The 22,121-nt window shown below is 40.1% G+C and overlaps 2 protein-coding genes across 2 annotated transcripts in view; one reads left to right on the forward strand and one right to left on the reverse strand.

Annotated features, from left to right (window-relative positions):
- Positions 1 to 8,802, forward strand: r3hcc1 (R3H domain and coiled-coil containing 1). The gene is made up of 8 exons (XM_084543773.1): positions 1 to 515; positions 812 to 1,489; positions 1,670 to 2,207; positions 3,172 to 3,347; positions 3,623 to 3,693; positions 3,794 to 3,889; positions 4,014 to 4,152; positions 5,740 to 8,802. The coding sequence occupies exons 2-7, from the start codon at positions 1,284 to 1,286 to the stop codon at positions 4,121 to 4,123; spliced, it is 1,197 nt and encodes a 398-aa protein (XP_084399899.1). The 5' UTR covers positions 1 to 515; positions 812 to 1,283; the 3' UTR covers positions 4,124 to 4,152; positions 5,740 to 8,802.
- loxl2a (lysyl oxidase-like 2a) overlaps positions 4,182 to 22,121 on the reverse strand; it is a 27,218-nt gene continuing 9,278 nt past the window's right edge. Inside the window, exons 4-14 of the mRNA XM_084543772.1 lie at positions 18,385 to 18,593; positions 16,232 to 16,448; positions 15,196 to 15,379; positions 13,604 to 13,755; positions 13,356 to 13,523; positions 10,504 to 10,669; positions 10,017 to 10,257; positions 9,629 to 9,744; positions 9,327 to 9,463; positions 8,819 to 8,930; positions 4,182 to 5,472 (exon numbers count right to left, since the gene is read on the reverse strand). Coding sequence (XP_084399898.1) covers positions 5,402 to 5,472; positions 8,819 to 8,930; positions 9,327 to 9,463; positions 9,629 to 9,744; positions 10,017 to 10,257; positions 10,504 to 10,669; positions 13,356 to 13,523; positions 13,604 to 13,755; positions 15,196 to 15,379; positions 16,232 to 16,448; positions 18,385 to 18,593 — 1,773 coding nt within the window. The 3' untranslated portion in view covers positions 4,182 to 5,401. The remainder of the gene's footprint in view (positions 5,473 to 8,818; positions 8,931 to 9,326; positions 9,464 to 9,628; positions 9,745 to 10,016; positions 10,258 to 10,503; positions 10,670 to 13,355; positions 13,524 to 13,603; positions 13,756 to 15,195; positions 15,380 to 16,231; positions 16,449 to 18,384; positions 18,594 to 22,121) is intronic.

Raw genomic sequence — 22,121 nt, forward strand, 5'->3', positions numbered from 1 at the left:
TGAGTATCTGGTGACCCTGTCACTTGAGTTTCAGGTGGGCAACACCCACGGATGGTCTGAATAATACCCCTAACCAGTCATTCAGAACTAAAGAAGCTACTTGGATGATGATGATATACTGTATATTCAAGAAAACCATCCAGTCTAGTTGCCCTCATTTCACCTATGTTCACATCAATAAAGCTGATTTGATTTTTCTGCATTTAAAAACCAGAGTTTATAAGAGATTGAAATGTAGTATTATGTATGGGCAGTGTTTTCCAAATCTTAAATCGTTAATTCTACCTAAATGGTCAAATCAAATTTAAATCTGAGTCGTGTTTGTGGCTTTTATTTTGAAGAAATCAAACCGGATGTGATATTGCTTTTGTTGCGACGGAAACATCTGTTTCCGGAAGCTAAATGCTGCTAGCCAAGCCCTGAAATACTCACCCTGTGTGACTTTAATAGTAGTCACCTGTCATTCTTCGGGCACAGCATATCTTAAGTCAAAATTGTGCACTCCAACCTTAAAGGTAAGACCAATAAAGTTACCGCAGAAGTTAGGTAACCTCTGTCAGACTGAAAGTTAGCGTTACCATACGCGCCAAAAGTAAGCTAGCTTTGTTTTTAATCCATGTTTTAGTACATTAGCAGCTGGTTTAATTGACTTGAACTAACAAAGATAATGTTATTTTATTTAACCTGTCAGACCACGGTGGCCAGCTAACATTAATGGCCATTAATGTCTATTTGCATTTAGCTTAGTAGACTGTAAATGATTTTAGTGTCACAATAGTTTGACAAGTTAACTTCTCCGTGCTATCACCAGGAGTCGTCCTCCTCCTCCTCCTCTGTCCACCCTGGCGTTTCCCTGTTTCGATGGCATTTACCTCCCAAAGCAAGAAAATGAATTCGTGCACCTTGTTCTGGATGAACTGGAAATATATCAACAGAAGAAGAGCCACCGAAAGAGGTATCGTTACGACCGATAACAATGCCTGTAGACATTTGAGAGTTTGTACCGTAAGACACAAATCTGTTTTACTTTACACCCCTATAAAGTTGTACAGTCTTATAAATGACTGAGAAATTAAGTAGTCTCACATTTAAGCTAAAGGCAGAGGATCTGAAGACAAAATTGAGTTTTTATATTAGAATAAAGCATGTTTACCTCTGGGTAAACCCACTGAGTAACAGTCATGTCTGTGCTTGACTTGCTCCTCTTTCTTATTATTGGGCCCTGTGTTTTATCAGGAAGATAATGTCTGTGTAATCTATACAGACTGGTCCTCAGAGGACCTATGAATATTTTTATACAGCCAATAAAAGCTTTCATATCTGCTGTCATCCTGTCTGTGTCCCGGTCCAGTGTGCTCCTGTTCCCGCCTCTACCGAGCAGGCTGCGATACCTGATTCACAAGACCATAGAAGACCTACCAGAGCTCACCACCTTCTCAGTAGGGGAGAGTTGGTGCCGTAGAGTGGTGGTCTGCCATTCTGAGATCAGGTACTGAACAAATCTGTACGTCTCTATGTGTCTGATTACTGAGAGAGTTTGTATGATCAGGTGTAATGACAGAGTTGGTACCGGTAAATCTAGACATTTTGCATAATTAAAAATTCCTAAAGCCTCTTGTTTAAAGTTGCTCTTCAGTTTAGTTGTTCTGTTTTTTATATTTTTCTATAGGGGTGAGGTAGAGGAAGACAGTGACCTGGAAGGCAACAACAGCGTGTATGAAGAGCCTTCATGTACAAAGGTGGAAAACAATGTCGAGCCTAAACCTTCGAACCCATCACGAAGCCGCACACCTAAGAGGCCGGACAAGCCCCTCTACATGCCCCGAGCTGCTCGAGAGAGACTGTCTTTACAAGCAGACAAAGAGCCACCAAGTTCAGCCTGTTGTAGCAGTAGCTCTATTAACGTTTCACCTGACTCTCTCTCCTGTCCTGAAACCACAGAAAACACATCCAGACAGGAAGCATCCCCCAGTTTAGCAGACGGTATTCTTGACCTCTCTTCGGACAGTTCAATGCCGTGTCCTCTGGAAGAGAAACAAAAGTTGGAGCTGAGGCTCCAGGAAGATGAGGCCCTCGCCTTGGAGCAGACTCAGTGCTGCTTTGCTGACATGACTGTGGAGGAGGACGAGAAAGAACAAGAATACGTTGCTGATGTGCCGCACAGCCCCCAGACAGAAGACACAGACGTGGACGATGTAACTGAAGAGGTAAGTCATGATAGAATTTTGATGGTCTGATTTTTTTATTTTTTTTTGTATTTCTTAATGTATCTACTGATATTTATTAATGTACAGCTAGGTCCATCTATTTTTGAACACAGATATATTTTTATTATTTTAGCGGTTTACCAAAACATCTGAAGTTACAGTGAATATGGTTTTAAAGGGAAGACTTTAAAGATATTCCTTTATCACTTCAGCAGGTAAAAGTGTGGGATTTTTTTTCCGAGTGTGACATTTGTATTTGGAAAGTGTTGCTTTGTAACCTCAATATGTATTCAAAAGGAGCTGTGATTGCCCATGAAACAGACATCTGGCATCAGGGCGATAGCAGGAACATTAGGAGTGGCCAGAACAACAGAGTGATACATTCTGAGGAAAGAAATCACACATTGGTGAGCTAGGTAACAGAAAAAGGACTGGGTGTCAACAGAGAGCCAAATCATCATCCGTGTGTACTCTGCAGAGAATACGTCATGAGAGCAAATTTACATGGTTCACCACAAGGGGTAAAACCTTTATAGAATAGAAAGAGCCATTGACCTTTGCAAAACACATCTAAAAAAGGCAGAGCAGTTTTGGAACAGCAATTTTTAGACTGATGACACTAAGATTAATTTGAACCTGAACGACAGAAAGGAAAATGTATGAGGAAGAAATGGAACAGCTCAAGATCTGAAGCATACATCTGTAAAACACAGTAGAGGCAGACATGGATGTGCATGCATGGTTTCCAGTGGCACTGGGTCACAAGTGTTTATTGATGATGATGATGAGTAAGTTTATATGGGTACATCTGTTCAGAGCCAACCTGATAAAGCTAGATATTTGGATGGTGCTAAATATGTTTTAGTTAAAAAACTAATAAATCAGTGCAATGATATATAGAACTAAGTGATTACGACCCTGTTCATCTAATGGTAATATTGTATACATTGTTTATTCTTTCCAGATCAAGGCACATCTAAAACAGGCAGTAACTTTTTCCATCGAGCATGTCCACAATGACTACTCTATTTATGAGAACGTGTGTGTCAACTCGGACGACTTCGGCCATGTGATCGAGATCTATGACTTCCCAGCAGTGTTTAAGACAGAGGACCTCCTTGATGCGTTCACAGAGTACAGGTGTGAGCGGACTACAAACTCAGTAACACATCATTGAATTTATATATGTCATCTACAATCCCATCAAAAACTGAACATTAGAAACCTTTCAAAGTTTACACTGAATTTGATTCAGTTGTACAAGTGTACAGTAAAGTGGCCCCTGAGTGCATTTTAGCTGAGGAGTCCTCAGTCAGTAAATTGTGGTGTTGTGTGGTTGTATTTGGTGAATTAAGATGCTCTCAAACAATCAATCCAGCTACCAGAGTCCTAAAGTGCTTCCCTGTGTGTCTCAGTGATGGTGGAATGAAGATCAAGTGGGTGGACAACACACACGCGCTAGGAGTTTTCTCCAGTGAGGCAGCAGGTAAGATCTTTGACTGTGCAGTGAATGTGGTGCTTGGTTTGAGGATAAAAGGTGGCAATGGCTAATATGTTGTGAATGTCATCTGTTGTGTCGCATGCAGCACTCCATGCTCTCTCCATCTGCCACCCACTGCTGAAGGTACGGGCACTGGCTGAAGGAAGTAAAAAAGCCAGAGGCAAAGCCATGAGAAGAGCAGGTATTGGAACCTTTTAGTCATCTTAACTCACAGGAGTACTGTTTTGTCAACATGCTTGTGTCTAGTGAGCGGGTCTTAATGCTGATGATGTGGATCGTATGGTTGTTTCTGTTACTTCTTGCAGAGTTTATCCAGCCAGTGAAGGAACGTCCCAGGACAGACAGTGCTGTTGCCAGGAGGATGGTGGCCAGAGCCTTGGGCATACCGGGCCGAGGCAGAGTGAAGCGATATTAAAGAGAATTGCTAACTGGCATAAAGCACAGGTGAGCAGACTAACAACAAACACGAATTTATTTGACCTAAAAATCATCCCATAAGCCATTATGTTGTAATTCTCTTGTTGTTGTCCAGCAAATTAAATGCTTATAAGATCAGTTGTGTTTGGGTGCTAGTCACCACAACACTGAAAACTCAGGTTGGCACAATTAGCTGTATTAAATACAGTACTTTTGTCTCATGTTACTGTAACATGTCTGTGAACTTTCACCCTGAGTTGCTGTGAAATTATTTTAGTACAAAGAAACACAAGAAAGGCTTTTCTGCTTTCACCATTTTTATTTATAAAATGTAATGCTTTTCCACATTCATTCATGCATACAAAAAAACAGGCAGCAACTAACAAGTACCCTTATAAAATGAAGGATCCTTGACTTGTTGCATTAAGAAACAAATTTACAAATCCATAAAGAGGCATTTTCACATACATGTGTGGTTGATACAGTACTTCCACAATGTTATCATGGTCCCTGACTGTAATAATTTAACAATAGAAGACACAGAGAAAGAAGCCGAGCAGATCGTGAAAATGAAAATGTGTGTCTACCATTGCAAGCCTGAAAAGAATATCAATAAATAAAACTATTTCTAAAATGAGCTCAAGTAAAAATGCACTTTCCCACAAAGTTTAAATTCTTAATTCAGTTTCTGTCTATGTTCTTTACACACTGTCAGAAACACTGCTGGAAACCAAAGCCAAGCAACTTGCTGGCGTCTAGTACATTCAGTGCTTGGGGGATCTGACAGAAAATATAAAAATAAATCCTACTTTCATTCACTAATAATGCACATGTGGTTACATGTCATCTTTTTTTCAATTCATCTGTTTGAGGAATAACAAGATTCTGACAAGTCGTAGCACCAAATTTAGTGGATGACTATTTTCCATCCACTCAAAGCGAGCTCAGCATAAAGTTCATGGTCTCATCGAGTTAGCCTTTAGCTTTAAAGGCAATTTGGGCACAGTTAGTTAAATAAATAATTTGGCTGCAATCCATATGGCATATCCTCTAATAAGCAGGTCAAATCTACACTGTACCGACACAAACAATTGTGGTTAATGGATAAGCAAGCAGTTCATTTTCCTATTGAGTCATTTGTTGTACCAGCTGAGTCCTGAGCCCAACAACAATCCAGCACTGATTCAAGGAAGCTAAGCCATACAGCCCCCTCTAGTGGTTGTCAAATATTAATATAGGCTTTCATAATGCCGTCCAGCTGTTGTCGTCTTGGGGTCTATCTGTGTGAGAGCTGATTGGTCAGCAATCCAGGAAACATTTCCTCTGTTTCCGAACTCAGTGTGCCACCTGTAAAGACAGACATGGAGATGATGATCAAGACGAAATGCACATGAAATGTTGATGCTCCCGGTAAAACAAATCTAACATTTAGTCAGTACCACTCCTTTTTTGATCTAATAATCTAATAATATCACACCACCTGATACATTAAATATAGAATTTTGGTGACAAAGTGATGCCACACTTAGAAAAACATTGCTTTTGCAACTCAGAATCAGGAAGTCGATTTACATTTGGAAAAGCTTTACGTTGCTGTTTTCTTGATTTCTACAGAAAGGTCCAGCAGAAGTCTGCCTCCAGTCTATGTGATTAAGATCAGGCCATAATCCAAAACTGCAAAAAGATGTCATGAAAGGTTGGAACTCAGTGTTTGAAAGCTTAAATCTAATAAAAAGGTTTTGCGAGTCTGAAAATAAGTTTTGAAGGCTTTCATATCTTGACCCTTCAGTTTTGGACTAGTGAAACTTTATTTTGACATGTTGAAGGATGTATATTTGCACTCATATTGCATTCTTCTATGAGTGCTAACTTTTCAGAACTAACACCCATATTTCATAGATTTGACCACACAGGAGTTTTGAGTCTTATGCTTTTTGGCAGTGTTCTCTTGCAGCAGTTTTTAGAACTCTGAATGGTCTGAAAAATAAAAAAGCTGGAAGCTGGGACAGTTGCCCTTGTTTCGTTTCAAAACATGCAAGCCTTCAGAACGTTAAAGCCTGAAATCAGAATCAGTAAGCCTGACATCTCAGTTTTGAAATGCTGAAACTGAGTTGTAACCTTTCAAAACATTTGTTTTTACATGGCACGGGCTTAATCCCATAGCAGCTCTCTGAAGAGTCTCCACAGTGGCCACAAACAGCTGATCTACTGTGTGACAGTCCAGGATGGTCTGCCTTCTTTAGTGACCAATACAGCGTGTTGGCATAGCTAATCCTGACTCCTATTTTATGGACATTACTGTTGGATTCCTGTTGTGCACTTTCATCATCTCAAATATAAGTACAAGTATAAATGCCTCGCTCCGGCTTAGATTACGCCATCTAGCCCCGCAGAGGTATAAACCGCTTAAGGGGTTTGGCTAAACTCTGAACTGAAGCTGTGGTCAAAGCTGTCACAAAAGTATTTTATTCCTGACCCATGTTGGTGCAGTGGAAAAGACCACTAATAATTCAGTTATTTACCAGTGTTAATGAAATGTGAAATATGAAATGGTTCAGATATCTCTAAAGGCACTGGACAAAATGAGAGAAACATTTGACAGGATTGATTACAGAATTCAATGTTATTTCTAACTTAATGTTAAATCCCTCCACAGGGATTCTCAGGCTATGGGAAGAGAAGTACAGTATATTGCATGTAGATAAAGGTAATATAGGTTTATTAAAGAAATTTTGTTAAAAATTTACACTAAATATTGTTTTCAGAAGCCAATGTTTAAAGTGAGTGACCCTGTTAACAAGAAAACCATAAAAAATGAATGTTATACTAGACTCAGATATTTTTAATTGTTTTGTTCATTTTAAAACTGTTTTCTGAAACAAATTTCTATTTGTTCTTGTTTCCTAGTATTTACAATGGTTATAGAAAATGTACAATGCCTGTTAAAACAGCATTTTTTTTTTTGTGATCCATTACATTTTTGCGCCTTTAATGTAATTTCAGCAATCTATGCAATGTCACTGAACTTACAATGCAAAGCCAATTAAAATCAAAGTGACATTTCAGCAAAAAATGATAAACCCTTAAAGCCTTTGTATAATCTAACTGTGTATGTGTGCGTATCCCTGAACCAACTGAATGAAAATTAATTGAAGCACCCTATACTTCAAGTACAGCACTCACCCTTGTTGGGTAAGAGTCTGTCAGCTTGAGTCATCTTGACTTAGGAATATTTGCCCAAACTTCTTTGCAAAAAGATTCTAGACCTGTCAAATTGTGAGTCCATGTCCTCGGCCATGGGTATGGTGTCCTTTTGCCAGTGTGTTGTTTTTAGCTCTAAACATACTTTTACAATTACGGGCAAAACGTTTAGCGTTAGTCACATCGGATCATAACAATTTTTTTGGGAGACTGAATATATTTTAGTTAATTTTAGCCGAGCTTGGATGTTTTCTTCTTTTAGTCAGAGAAAGCTTGCTTGTTACCGCACTGCTCCATAAAGCCAGACGAATGAAGAACAAAGGGACAGTTGTTGGGAACAACCAGTACTTAGTACTTGGCAGAAAGAGATGCAGCCCCTTTCATGCTGCTCTAGGCCTCCCTGTCCTATTTTAATGGAATGTCCCATTTCTGATATTGTCACTGTTGTGCCATATTTTCTCCACTTGTTAAAGCCAGTCTTCACTTTGTTCCATGTTAAAGTCTTGGACATTTATAGTACCCCTCTGCAGAGTGATATCTTGATGCTTTGTCTGTGTGGCCCATTGTTCTTATATTTGGCATATCTTTTATTAGGAGTCGCGTCACCCAACTACAAAAGGATGTCCACATATACAGTTAGGTTAGTCTTTTTCTGAACTGTGTCACTTTGGTTTTAGGAGGAACTGCATAGGTTGTATTTTTTTCCAGAGGTGTGCCAGAGTTCACAAATCAATAGTTTATTTATTTTTTTTTTACATCACTAAACATGCTGTTTAACAGGAGTGTGTAGACTTGTTATACCCACTCTGTTTTATATATGTAAATATCATTCTGTTTATATTCTAGACTAATTAATACATAAGTGTTCAAGTTCATCTCTCCACTTGACAGAAACCATTTTAGAAGTCTTTGCGACCTTGGAATGTTGGGGCATTTATACTCGTTACTGTTCAGTTATTTTAATGTCATTTTGTAAATTATGTCCGAAACTGTAAAAGTATTTTTGTTTTTTATTAAAAAAAATAACTTTTTGACATGCCGAGTAAGTATCTTAAGTGCGTGATGAGAGTAAAAAGCATTTTTCTGTGTCTCTCCCTACATTAACTTTGTAAATTTGCAGATTCTCAGAATGAAACTGCCAATAAAACAAGTTTCAGAGTTGTATCATTTTAAGTGAACATATTTAGCGCAGTCTTTAGCAGCAGCAGCAGCTTTGGTTTTGAAATGAAGTCAAATCTTATTTTAAAAAGCAGATTTTGTTTTAATATGCGACATCTGCATCACATGGCTAGTGTAAACAATATGAATAATTTCAGGGCACAGGAAAATAAATTAATAAATTATTGAATATTTGGATGCAGATCCTAGGAGGTCAAATTGGTGATAAAAGTAATTCTGCACAGCGCCTCTACTGAACTATTCACTACTGTAGTGCATTCCGTTTTATCCCTAATGCAGGGGAGATTTTGATCCTAATAAAGTAATGTCTCACCTATATGACAGTTGTATGTCCACATCCGTTGTCCATCGTACCGGGATCGGCACTTCATAATGTTGTTGGTGTAATCTGATTCGGCAACCTCATAGTTTGGATTTATCACAACCTGAAACAGGACAAAGCAGTGTTGGTTATATGTGGGTAAGTATTTCCCTTTGAAACATTTTTAAATTAAGTACTAATAAAGACTACAGGTTGTATTAGATTAAAAGGATGGCAGCTTAATTTAAGTTTTAACTGTTCATTAAGAAAGATGGGGTCAGAGTTTAAGAGTTAATTCAGTGCCCATCAGAAGGCTCCATGTCCTTCAACAACCCCTGCTCACTTGTTTTAAATCTGAGTATACTTGGGGTGAACGCCAAACACGAGCAGATACAGACACGTGGAAACAGTTGATATCTGTTTGGTCTATAAGACTACGCTGGCTGGAGAGGAGACGGATCTTTCCAGCGGAAGATGTGCCATATCAACTATGGCTAGACAAACGGAACACGTGTTTTACCTGGAAGATGTAGTCGCCAGGCTTCACGTCTGTGATGTCAATCCACTGGCAGTCGATGTCATGTCTGTAGGTGTCCGAGCAACCAACTGTAATTCCCTGGGCCCCGAAGTTCGCACATTCGTACCTCTTCTGGATACCTGAATTCAGATGAGATAAATCAGATAAATTTAGATGTCAGACATTTTTGGTATCCAATAGATGGCAGATGTTTTATGTTAGAAGGCTATGTTAACTCAAACTAGGCTCCAAAGCCAAAGTATGTCATGTAATGAAAACAGAAGGCAGGAAGTGTCTGTATTTACCCTCATCACAATAGGTGTCCTCCAGACAGAAGCTGGCTTTGTGTCCCTCTGCCACTTTAGTGCCGTTCAGACTCAGCAGATCATAGTGGGTAAAAACTTCCATGCTGTGGTAATGCCTGGGTTATACAAAGAAAAATGAAGTGTTGACACACCATGTGCACACCTATATTTAGGAACTGTACAGTGTCCATCATCCACTTGTCTAGTGGCTGTACTCTGAGTCAGATATGTTTACCTTTCTCTGGTAGTCAGCTTGATACCAGATTTGATATCTAGCATCAACAGTAACAACATTTACCTCTACAGTAAGCAATGAATTGAGAGTAACAGATCACACACTAGCTGTCATTAGACCAGTAACGAAATCTAAGCTGCGATGAAGTCTCACCTGTGACACTCATGCCAGATCCAGGAGTGGTGTGCCGCCCGAGGCCTGAAATCTGACTGGCCGTTGTTATGGATCTGGGAGGAGAAGCGGAGAAGGCGGCGATAGGAGGTTGAGTCTGCTTTGTCAGCACTGGTGGCCAGACAGCGCTCCTCATGGGCACACTGCAGAGCATACATTGGCCTGTCCTCCAGGTAGGTGGTCTGCTCCACAACCTGAGCATTCAGCACCAGGTCTGGGGCCGCTGGGAGGGGGAGAGTAACAAGGGACGTGGTGGTTAAGAACAGCAAGTTGAATTCAGCCGTAATTCATTTTATTATTTACACTTGTGCTTTTCCATCAGTTACATGTCAAAATACTGTATCTTATATGTAAAAGGCATGTTGCCACATTTATATTATAGAAAATGTGTTTGTAGCGCAACTCTTCCACTATGCAAGATTTATTGATGCAGTCAATATGCAGTCAATCGTTGTCTGCAGTTTCTTACTCTGAGTGCAAGAGACGCCAGCAGCAAAGCGTCCACCTCCTTTGGGACAGAGAACGTGTTTGCCGTGATGCAGACACTGATCCAGAGTCAGCTCAGTCCCTGAGCATCTCACCCCACTCATTACCACAGCATCAGCTGATGAATCTCCCTGCCAGTACCACGTTTCCTGATTTAAAAAAAAAAAAAACAAGAATAGAAAATAGGTATGAAACAGCTGAACGATCAAGAGTAAGATGCAAACGTTGATATCACTCTCATTTCTGTATTGTAGAAAGTTAAAAAACTGGGAGAACAGCTTATCCCAGCAGTCAGGGGGAAAGAGGCGAGGTACACCCTGGACAAGTTGCCAGTCTATCGCAATACTAACTATTTCATATATACAGAATAAATATCATTATGTTTATATTTTAGTCTCATTAATAAAGAACAACCTTAGGCAAAGTTTGAGATGTCCATTACCATGGGACAGAGTCAGGCTAGCTGTTTCTGACTTCCTCTTTGTGCTAAGCTAGGCCAACAAGCTGCTGGTTGTGGGTTTAGATTTATATTGGAAAAATGAGAGCTGTATGAACTGTCTTATCCAATTCTAGACAAAAAGGCTAATGAGCGTACATTCCAAAACAAACTAATCATTCTCCCTTAATCCCCAGTCTACAGCTTTGTTACACATGCTCATCCACTTATACCCCACTTAGCTACAGACTAACATCATGTCCCTCAAACTTTTTTGTTAAGTAAGATCTGTGTGGGATCTGGGTCTGTCTTAATTTTCCTACTGCTTCTAATTTGCAGACATGTTATGCCAGTTGTCCCGCAAGGCAGATCTAATCAAAGGGTCTATCACACACACAACAAGGAGTGCTCTGTTGTCCTCATGGCCATGACTCAGCCTTATAACAGGCATTTTGCAGACTACAGGGAAACCGAGGTAACTCATACTTTCCATCATTTGTTTAGGAGGTGGGGGATTCATGAGAAAGAAAATGAGCTAAGGGATATGGATGTGGGAGTATTTGCTGGTGGGGTGAGGAGAAGGACAGACATACAGCAGTATCGTTTTAAACTTGGTGTCATTTGTTCCGTCTGGTGGTGGGCTTTGCATGGAGAAGTATTTAGTCAGAGAAGAAAGCGTCTCTAGAGGGCCAGAGGTCCTGCTCCACGATAAACATTTATTACTCCTAACACAAGAACTCTTATATAATGACAACTCACTGTATGCAGCGACAAATAGACATTATATTGTCGTGATACCTTAACCTTATTATTTGACTTGGCACAAAAGGCACACCCTAATTTCAGTCCAATTTCCAATCATAAAACTCCCTGGTGTTATCAACACACCTCCCCATGATTCACACACATACTTTCCAGACCTATATCATCACACACCGCAAACACCAAATGCCTTAATATAGAAAACATCTGAAAAACACAAAGGGGGGTCTTTAAGTTGACACGCCCCTCACCTCACGATGTAAAGGGAGCTCTGGGGTCTTCTTTAAAAAGCAAGAGGAAAACGTAAGCAGGTCTGGACTGTGACGCTGCTCGTCATGCCATGGGGTTTACTAGTGGAGGGTCCAGTAAACTTCAAATACTTTCTCATCACTCCTGCTGAGCAGCTCAAAATTCATGTGTGTCACAGGTTAACTGTACCACTGACCTGCCTTCTGTGCTGACTTTGTGTTTTTGATGTTTCCAAGGAAGTGACTTCTTAATTTTGCCTTCAGGGGTCAATAAACCTCAGGCTTGTTAAAGTGAGAGTTAACGACATCCACTGACAAACATGTATACACACACTGACGCACAAAGACGCATGGAAGTTGGTAGTACCGCGAAGCTGATGTAACCTACATATCATCTTCTCCACCTTCAATCTGAATCTAATACTTTCTAAACTACTAATAAAAGTAGGTCTGGTATAATGTGAAGAAAACGAAAGCTGACAAAGCAGATAGACCCAATACTGCTCTGTGGAAACTAGCTACTGTATGTGTGTGTAATTTCTGGTGGTTAAGGGAAAATCTTTAGTGTTAAAGGACGTAAAATACACCATCAGTCTCCAACGACATTGGAAGTGGAAAAAATATAAACAGGCATCAGGAGGAACACAGTTCTATTCCATCAATTTACTGGACAAATGACTATAATAAATGAAATAAATGAAACTTTAAATATATCAAACTGGGGACGCAAAACTTCTACGAGACAAGCAAAAATATCTAAAGTTTCCACCCATACAAATACAAATCCATACAAATAAAGGAGTTTTACTGACATTCTTCTTTTGACCACTTGACTGACTTTTAAAAGCTCAACACAATCAATCATTTCAAATGTGTGGCATTGTTTTTGGATCCAGTGGCCAGCTCATAAAGAAATCCCTCAAATAACCCTGTTCACGCTCCAACAAAGAATTCCTATTTGAAACCCATAAAGGCTGTTTTTGCTACACTTAAAATATACATGTACAATTGTTCTGACAATCTCCAGCAACAACAAAGCAATGTACAAAAAAGCCTGCAAGAGCAGTAGTGAAAACACTGGCTGACACTCATGATGTTATAGAAATACAAGCGGTGTGTCTGCAGAGTTCAGTGTGTATTCCACACATACAAGAGGGGTGTGTTAATCTAAATGAAAGAGAGATTGTCATAAATACAATTATTCATTTTCAATTAAAAAATGCATGTGGCTGTGATGATAGAATAAATAAGACCCATTTGCATTGGCCGTCTTATGTCAGAGCACCACTAAACAATTTCCCTTTAGTCTGTGCACCAAAGATAAGCTCACATTAAAATGATTTGATGTGAAGTGAGCCTGGAGGGAGGTGTTTATTTCAGAGGTCTTACCTGAAAAGAATGGCTGGCAAAGCCCAAGCCCAGCTGTCTGCACACCACCATGGCCTCCATGGTCCCCCAGCTGTCACTGCAAACCGAGCCCCACACCAGAGAGCCGTTCCTCTCTGCCAGGACCTCCACACGGCCCTCATAGGGGTTACGGCCTCCACTTAAGCGAAGCTGAAGACAGAGATTCATAGATGTTTCCTCCAGTGCTACACAAATACATATAGTTTTATATGGTAGAAGTTGTTACTCACTCTGTTGTTGAAGCCCATGGCAGGAACGTTACACTTGACTGCTGCGTCTTCCTCATGGCTGCAGCCCACAGCGTCACGGTTAAAGTAGCACTCGGTCAGAGACTTTTCAAACCCAGAGCACTCAACCTCGTTCATGTGCACCGGCCCAATCCCTGCAGGGACAGATTAGACATGTGAAAAATATATTCTGCTAATTCATGACTAAACTCATGACTAAACTCGCAGCTGGAATATTACACTGCGGAAAACAATCACAGAAGAATTATCCTTGCTTTTCTATGGAAAAATGAAATGTGATACTCAGGTTACACAATGATTTTCAGAAACACAAACTTATACTGCCCACTACTACAGACTGAAACAGCAGCAGTCTTCCCTGCCTGGGTGTTTTGTTAGAACAACAAGTCCGCCCAAAGACATATTTAAGTTCTCTAGTATTATACTGCAGAGGAAACCAGCAGTTGGCTGTTTCAAATGAAAACGAGACACATGGGGCATGTTAAAAAAAAAAGTCTCTTAGAGCGGAGGAGTTTCCACAAAAACGTGCATGAGCACTAACTCCATTCTAGGTTTCTTCCCATGTGACTGAGCAGGAATGTTTCAAGTGATGTGAACTAGTGACAGACAGGGAGCCAGAGGGAAAGCATCAGTTCACAACTGTAGGAACACAGTGGTGAGGTAAGTGAACTGACAGATGACTATTACAGTTGACAAAAATAAAACGTATCAAATGTCTATCGGCCGAGCAAAACTCTCTATATTAGTTGGTATTCCTTAACATTTAAGGAAGTGAGAACAACATAGAAATGAATTTATAAATCACTGTCATCACTGCAAACAAACACAGTCAGCTATTTCAAGTCTGTGTGGGGCAACATTTTTGGATCCAGTGGTCAACTCGTAAAGAAATCCCTCAAATAACCCTGTTCACTCGCCAAAAAAGAATTCCTCTTTTGTAACCCTTAAAGTCTGTTTTCTTCTGCTGGAACATTTTGTACCATGTTCTTTTTGCTGTGAGGATAAGGTCGATTAAAAGACAACAGTTCCAGTGAGCATATGATTCTTATAAGGCTGTGGAATATTACATTTCACCGAATCTGGATTTGGGTCAATGTTTAAACATTAGTGTGCAACTCCATACATTCCCTAATGCCTTCATGTGCTGAGTTAAGGTCTAGACTGACTGAAGTGAGACAAAAACAGGTGGTGGTTCAGAAGCCAAAGATAAGGTGGAGGTGGAGGTCTCTGGTTTCAGTATGCACCTTTCATTTTCACAGCTGGACATGAGTTTATTTTGACTTTTGTTGAGTGTCAGTACTTGGTGTGAAATATCATCAAAAAGTTCTTGGCATTTCCGTAGTCTTTAAATACGAAATACTTTTTGAATTAAACCAAGTAATAAGTTGCTCTTTAATTATATTTTACTATATAAAACTGGTACACAAGAGAATAAAATTCCTTCTATATATTTTTTCTTTTACTTTGCTTTTTTATATTTTTATATTTCTATTATATTCTATATTATTTCATAGTGACACACTTCATGCTCCATGTAGCTGTACCACCCCATACATTAGTACTGTAAGCGATACCTTGTCCCAGTCGAGCTCCAGTCAGGGCCTCTTTGGCGCTGCCGAACCCCAGCTCCCGACACACCACGGTGGCAGCTCGGATGTTCCAGTTGTCGTCACAAACTGTTCCCCACTCTCCGTTCTTCAGCACCTCCACTCGCCCCTCCCCTATCATAGCTCCACCTCTTAGACGCACCAAAGGTTGCTGCGGAAACAACAGGCCAAAAAAATGAAAATCAGTGGAAATGATCGAAAGAATGAAAAAGTTGTTACATTGTAAAGGATTAGAAGAAGATCAAAGCTAAAAAACATTTTGATGGATGGAATCACATTATACAACTTTCTTAAGTTGAACAATATGCGTGGATAACAAAAGACGGGTTGTTTTCTTCAACAAGGCAATTATACAATATTCTTTGTCTGCATTTAACAAGAAACAAGAGCTAAAACAATGCAGCCAATCAAATTTGCACATAACTGCACCACACCTGTGAACAAAACATCAGCAATAAGTTCTAAATGAATGGCATTATCATTGTTTTTGTGGTGCAAGAAAAAGTAAACCTGGGCCAGAACTAAGCAAACCATGTTTGGTGTCCATCTGTTCAAATGTTTCCAGATGCTTGATTACACAAGAGTAGTAAGCAGGAAATGTTGTAATGCTCTGCTGGCTTCATGTCAAGAATTGAATATAGGATAGTGTATTATGTTCATACTAAACAATACACTCACGTAGAAATGTTTGTTCTAATGTAATGTGAAGTAATAATGTAGCAGCATATCGTATTTAAGAAGCAGTGTTTGGATTGTGCAGCCATATGTTTATTCTAAGAATAATCCTAAAATGTGTCTTAGTAAGAAGAAAAAAAACCTTTGCATTGTGTCCAAAAGGGATCACTTTTAGCACATGTGACTCTTTTCTCCTGTGTGCGAATCACTGTTCCAGCTGCATAAACAGTTGAAGATTCCTTCTGTTCACGTGTTACTTAGTGTTTTAAAAAACCTGCTAGGAAGTGACAGATTCACCGTGCAGCTGAGTGTTTACAATCTGACCAACCTCCATCCTGTAGGCCTTCCTGAACCCGATGCTGACGCTAGGAGCAAAGGCACGTCCAGGCACACAGCTGACCACGACAGGCATGCCCTTCCCACAGGTGCTGTTGCCCTTCAGCTCTATCTCTCGGCCAAGTTTACAATCGGAAAGGTCGGCCTCGTTGCCTGTGCAGTTGACAGCGAAACCCCAGTAGTTCTTCTTGCGACGCTTGGCCAGCAGTCTGAGAATAAAAATACAATAATAAACAAATTCTGTTGTATTATTTTTCTGTTTATTTGCATATATAACTCAAAACATTATAAAGTTTTTTTTTTTTTTTTCCTCCTTTCAGGTAGCCACCAGTATCAGTTGAAGCCAACAGCTGCATACTTGGGACTTGCTTCAGAAAAAGCTATCCATTATAGTCAATATTTATTCAGTCTCTTATGTCATCACTGCACAGTTATGCTGCTGCGTGGATTGTTATGAAAAGTGTTATATACATGGTGTGTTCAAGAGCTGGTAAGAGGCTTCGTCATGAACACTAAATCATCACTCACTGACAGAGTTGTGAAAACAGTCTGATACCAGCTAAGTAACTTAACAATGATAGCACGTGGACCTGAAGGACTTTCCATATCTAGTTTCATACCATAGTTAAACTGAAAGAATAAAAGCTAGATTAAAAAATTAAATGAACAAAACCATTTGGAACTTGGCGAACAGAGCACGTTGTACCTTTACCAGTCTTTCTCACGCTTTCATAAAATATTGAGGAGCTGTTTTGTGAGGAATTTTAACAATGGGAGTATTGTGGTGAAAATACCTAAACATTCCCATGACCCCACACTTGAATAGAAGTCATCTGCTAAGGGTCACTGAGAAACCCAACAACAGTGGACCTTGAAGCAGGTCCGAGCCTTGGAAGCAACGGAGCGTGTAATGAAACCAGCAGGAGCTTCATTTATGGCCTTTTAGTTCTCATACCTTGTTCAGAAGCTGTAAACTTGAAGCGCCAAATTGGTTTGTGTTCAGGAAAAATTTGTATTTGGTGAAATTAAAATTGATGTCACTTTTAAACTGAGAGATTCTAATTTACTTAGACCCATACTGGCACGTTTTGTGAATAGACCTGTGCTTTGTTGTTTCAGACTGAATGGGATTTTCACCTCTTTAAAACAGTGAAGAAGTCAGACCACAGCACCGCTGCATGTTTTAAAACCACACCAGCTTTGTGATCTTAAGTGACAAAGTTAACTGCTGGTTTGATGTTCCCTATATAGCATCCATATGTAAGACTGGATCTGCCAAACCTTTAATCAAAGCAAGGAACATTAAAGATCCAGGCGTAGAGATGGCCACGTTAAGGGTATATTTGCACAGTAAATCTGTTTTGATGTCTGACAGGTTTGGACTTCACTGTTGTGTACTGTTGTTCTCTAAGGCTTTAGGTGATTGTAGAGGCCAACACTGGCTGTGAGGGAGTTTTGCTCATGTGATTGTTGTCTCATGCATCTGGTTTTGAGCTTCAGTTCCCATGTAAGCAGATAAACATTTAAGACACAAAGTGTTCTACAAAACAGCTAAACATCTGTCTTCTGTTGTGTTGAACTGCATATTGCCTACGACACTGTAACAGCCTGTTTAAACAATTAGATAAAGCTCGAAGAGCCACTGTTTCACAGTGTAGTGCAGTGCACTCAGTCCCCGTCTTTCATCTGCTAAAATTTCCTCAGACAGTGTTTGGCTTCTTGTCAAGAATCCGCAGGCCCGAGTATGTTTAATCTCAATGTGGAAAACGGATGAAGGGGTGAGGGATGACTACAGTAAACAAACTTGGTTAGGTAATGCTTCCTAACACCAGTTGGTCTGAACACTCCTAAATGGACTAAGACCAAAATAAACTGTTTAAAAAAAACGTTATGTCCCAGGAGATGCAACATTTTTAAAATCAATTTGTATCTTAAAAGAACACGTGATGTACCTCAAATGATGTTTTCATGTTTTTAAAAGGATTCATTATATACATAGCTCTGCTATATTCCCATAACCTAGGGTGTATTTAACTTGACTCAATTTTAGATGCGTCTCTCTTAACCCTTGTGAAGACTTACATTTTACACAGTATAAGTGGCCTTGTTTAAACCCTGCTGCTGTCCTTTGGCACCATTACTCACTTGTAGGGTCTGGTATTGAAGCGTTTCTCCCCAGGGAAACCGTACATGCCACAGATGACCCTGCTGTTCATCTCCGTCCACTCCTCACTACAAATCTGTCTCCACTTGCCCCCGTCTTTCACCTCCAGAAAGCCCTCGGTGATGGGAATCCTTTTCCTGTGAGAGTATGTGGCCCTGACCCTCACATCCTCCACTTGCACCGTCACACCCTGACAAACACAACAGAGGAAATTTTCATCTCTGTTAAATTAAAAACATAAATAAATGAATTGCAGCTACTAAATACTGAGTTGCATTCAACAGCATCAGGCAAAACCTTTGACAAACATTTGACAGCAGCTACAAAACAATGATATCTTAGCACATGTGGCTCTGTAGGTGTAATATCCACCGCTGTGATCCAGAGTAAAATATCTCTGTAACTACTGGATGAATTGTCAGGAATTCTTGTTTATCCGTGTTCCCCAGAGGATAAATCGTATTTTTTGTTTGCTGACCCCTTGCTGACTTTTCTTCAAGCTTACATTTGTGGTTTTATGTTGAATGTGTAGACATTCAGATTGCCAGCCCCTGCTCAGAATAATCCTACAGCAATAATACGCATTGCACACATATGGAGTCACTTCCCTTCCTAAATCACATTTCTGTGAATTATAGTGTGAAACCTGCAGCACTACGTTACATTCAACTCAATCCACCTGAAGATTCTATAAACTTTACTGACACACTGCTTTATAAACAGTGTTATGCAATTAGCTAACTTAATCTTGCATGAATAATCAGCTGTCAGAAAGACCCACAATGTTATTTACAAGATGTAGTGAACTTTATTTGTATATACTGAGTTCACGTGTACTATTCCACTTGATGAATTGTAAATACAATGCGGCCTATGAGTCATGAAGGAAGATTGTCTTTCGTGTGGATGCAGAACTGTTGCATGGCACTGTGGCCTTTTAGGGACTGCACAGCTTGCACATGGGCTTAAAAATACAAGGAGTTAAAAAATCAGAAGTTCAGATTTTGTCGAACTTGTTAGGTACTGCAGAGACGCCTTTGCAGGTCAGTCAGAATTTTTTATCCGTCTTCATTCTGTTCAGAGTTCCTAGTTGGGTTTTAAGGGCCTGTAGGGAGCAACATTTATCACTGCAGAGTTCTGTCAAAACATAATGTGTTTTGTTTCCCCAGAAAAAGTGATTCAGACATGATAAATATATCTATGTCACTACTGCATTGTTGCAAAAAATAACAAAGGGGCTGAAATAAACCGCAAATTCAAGTATTTTTCTCTGGTTGAAGGCATCTAGGAAAAATGTTTCTTCAAAAGAGTTCACAACTACCAGCTTGGGTTTCAGGATAAAGGAGTGAACTCATAGATTAAACAGGGGCTAAAGAGAGCAGAGGTAGCGAGCTAAGATGGTGCGATTGTTTCAGGTTGGAGAGTGTCTATGGGTGGTCCACAGTCTGCCATAAAGGGCTGTAAAGCCAGCTGGTCAGAGCGTGGGTCAACAATACGTACAATTAGCATCATGTGTGCTGATGACCCCTTAATCAGGAAGGAATGGTGGCCTTTGACCTCAGGGCTTTATGAGAAAACAGCTACCTAATAACATTGTTAATTTCCCTACATGAGTCGAATATTACTGGCTTGTTCCTCCCTTGATGTGAGATTGCAATGTGGGTGCCAAAAAGAGTCCAAAGCTGCTCTGGTATGCAAATGCTGATCTCAGTAATTTCATCACAGCCAGTTTCTTCCACACAAAAAATCCACACTCAGGCACGTCTCCCAGAATATTAAATGTTTGCCCACAGGGTGGTTTCCTGAGATGGCGTCAGCCTGAGGGAATGTTCTAAGCTTCAAGACGGCAGTGCAGGAGGGGACTGTTAACTAAGACTGTTTCATCAGTGACCCCGGTCTTCCCACTGACCGCAGCGGTTAGAGCGGGTAAAAACCACTCTTTCATGAAGAGATTCCTGCTGGCCATAGCATGACAGAGTGTTTTCCGTTGGTGCCTGGCAGGATGGGAATATGATCAGAGAGCTAGTTCGTAATTTGAAGCCTTGGTGTTTTGATTGACTTTGCTTCAAAGTAAAACCTAAACAAAAATTATATATGCTTATATGATGATATATGATATAATAGATATATATATTATCCCCTTGTATCATATATGATTAAATAAACATATATCATCATATATCAGATATATTTTATCCATTATGACTTAAAAACACATACTAAAAAAGCATAACAAGATGAATGTAAAGTACACCTGATACAACATGAAAAAAGACTAAAATATCCAGCTGGCTCAAGGTGAGAATCAAAAGGGGCACTGAGCTGGGTCTAACCAATGTTTCATTTGGCTCAGAGGGAGGAAACTGGCCATCTGAATGTGAGACTGAAGAGAAGCAGACAGATATGCACAGCTGGGATCGGTCCGGGTGTCCACCCTCCACCTCCTCAAACCCTGACCACCAGACGTAAATTCAGCAAAATCCTGTTTGGCCGATGCCCAACCCCATAAACTGGTCAGATTTTAGTACTTCTTGAAAAGAAATGCATGAAAAAAATCAGCTGCAGTGCAAAGAACAAGCAGGCATGGTAAATTGTTTTACATTACACGACTAAAAACTGCAAAAAATAAAGAGAGATCATTAATATCCTTTTACAATATCAGTAATATTGACACCACTTCATATGTTCACACTGCTAGCAGGAAGTCCCCTGTCAGGAAGATTAACCAGTTCCCTTGGCAATGCTGGCTCTGTCCAAAAGCATGGGATATAAATAAGTTAAAATGTTCCTTTATGAGATTTAGAGATGCTGGTTTTTGTTAACTTTGTGCCGAGCTGCAGCAGTTTCTGCCTGTTTCCAATCATTATACGACAGACCACTGACAGTAGCTTCATGTATACCATGCCAACAGTAGTGTGAATATTATAGTGTACATTTTGTCATCTAATGTTTGACAAGAAAATATTAGTATATTTCCAAAAATATCAAAAGTAGGGTATTTAAATTTCATCTGGATCAGTGTGAATTTTCACTGGCAAACTAAATATGCTAAACATGAAGCCAGTCATAACGAGAGCAGGCTTTCCATCCTAAAAGTCATACTGAGGTTAGTCTCAGTTGAACATTTTCTAAAGGTTACCTCATCTTACTGTAACTCCCTGACTGCATACTGTAGTGACCTATTCATTGTGCTGCTTTTTTACAAAAATAATGAATTCACTCTAGTTTGTGTGGACACTGAGTGGGAAGAACACATTCCTCATTCATATCTATTAAGTGCTAGCCTCTGAAGTGAGCTCTGACCATTACTGAACTATTTCCAACTGGAGAGCAGACTTCTTTTCCTGAAGAGGTCCTCCTTAGAATGTCGATGTGTGAACATGAGACTGTGGTCTAGCCAGTGTCTGACTAATGCTTCAACTACTGTGCATTTCTTCCACTTTATTCAGCCTTCCAGCCCTGCACGTTCCTATACACGTGCTGCAGACGCCCACCCACCCTCCCCACCGTCTGCCCCACCGTCTGCCCCACCGTCTGCCCTACCCTCCCCATCGCCTGCCCCACCTTACGATACGAGGCTAGTATGAATGCTAATCGTCACATGGTTGAAAAGCAAGAGAACAGCAAGGCTCTTTGAAATGACTTTCACATCTGCCCCACCCCACTTTCTGCCTCACCGGCCCCCAGTCTGACTTGACTGAGGACGTGTGTGTGTGTG

This window comes from Chelon labrosus (genome assembly GCF_963514085.1).
Source record: "Chelon labrosus genome assembly, chromosome: 4".
Lineage (NCBI taxonomy): Eukaryota > Metazoa > Chordata > Actinopteri > Mugiliformes > Mugilidae > Chelon > Chelon labrosus.

What these genes read in the sequence shown, in the direction of transcription:
- r3hcc1 (XM_084543773.1), top strand. Translation starts at nt 1,284, where the DNA reads ATGAATATTTTTATACAGCCAATAAAAGCTTTCATATCTGCTGTCATC. An exon ending in TGGACGATGTAACTGAAGAG is followed by an intron (nt 2,208 to 3,171) that starts GTAAGTCATGAT and finishes TATTCTTTCCAG; the next exon opens with ATCAAGGCACATCTAAAACA. An exon ending in GATGCGTTCACAGAGTACAG is followed by an intron (nt 3,348 to 3,622) that starts GTGTGAGCGGAC and finishes TGTGTGTCTCAG; the next exon opens with TGATGGTGGAATGAAGATCA.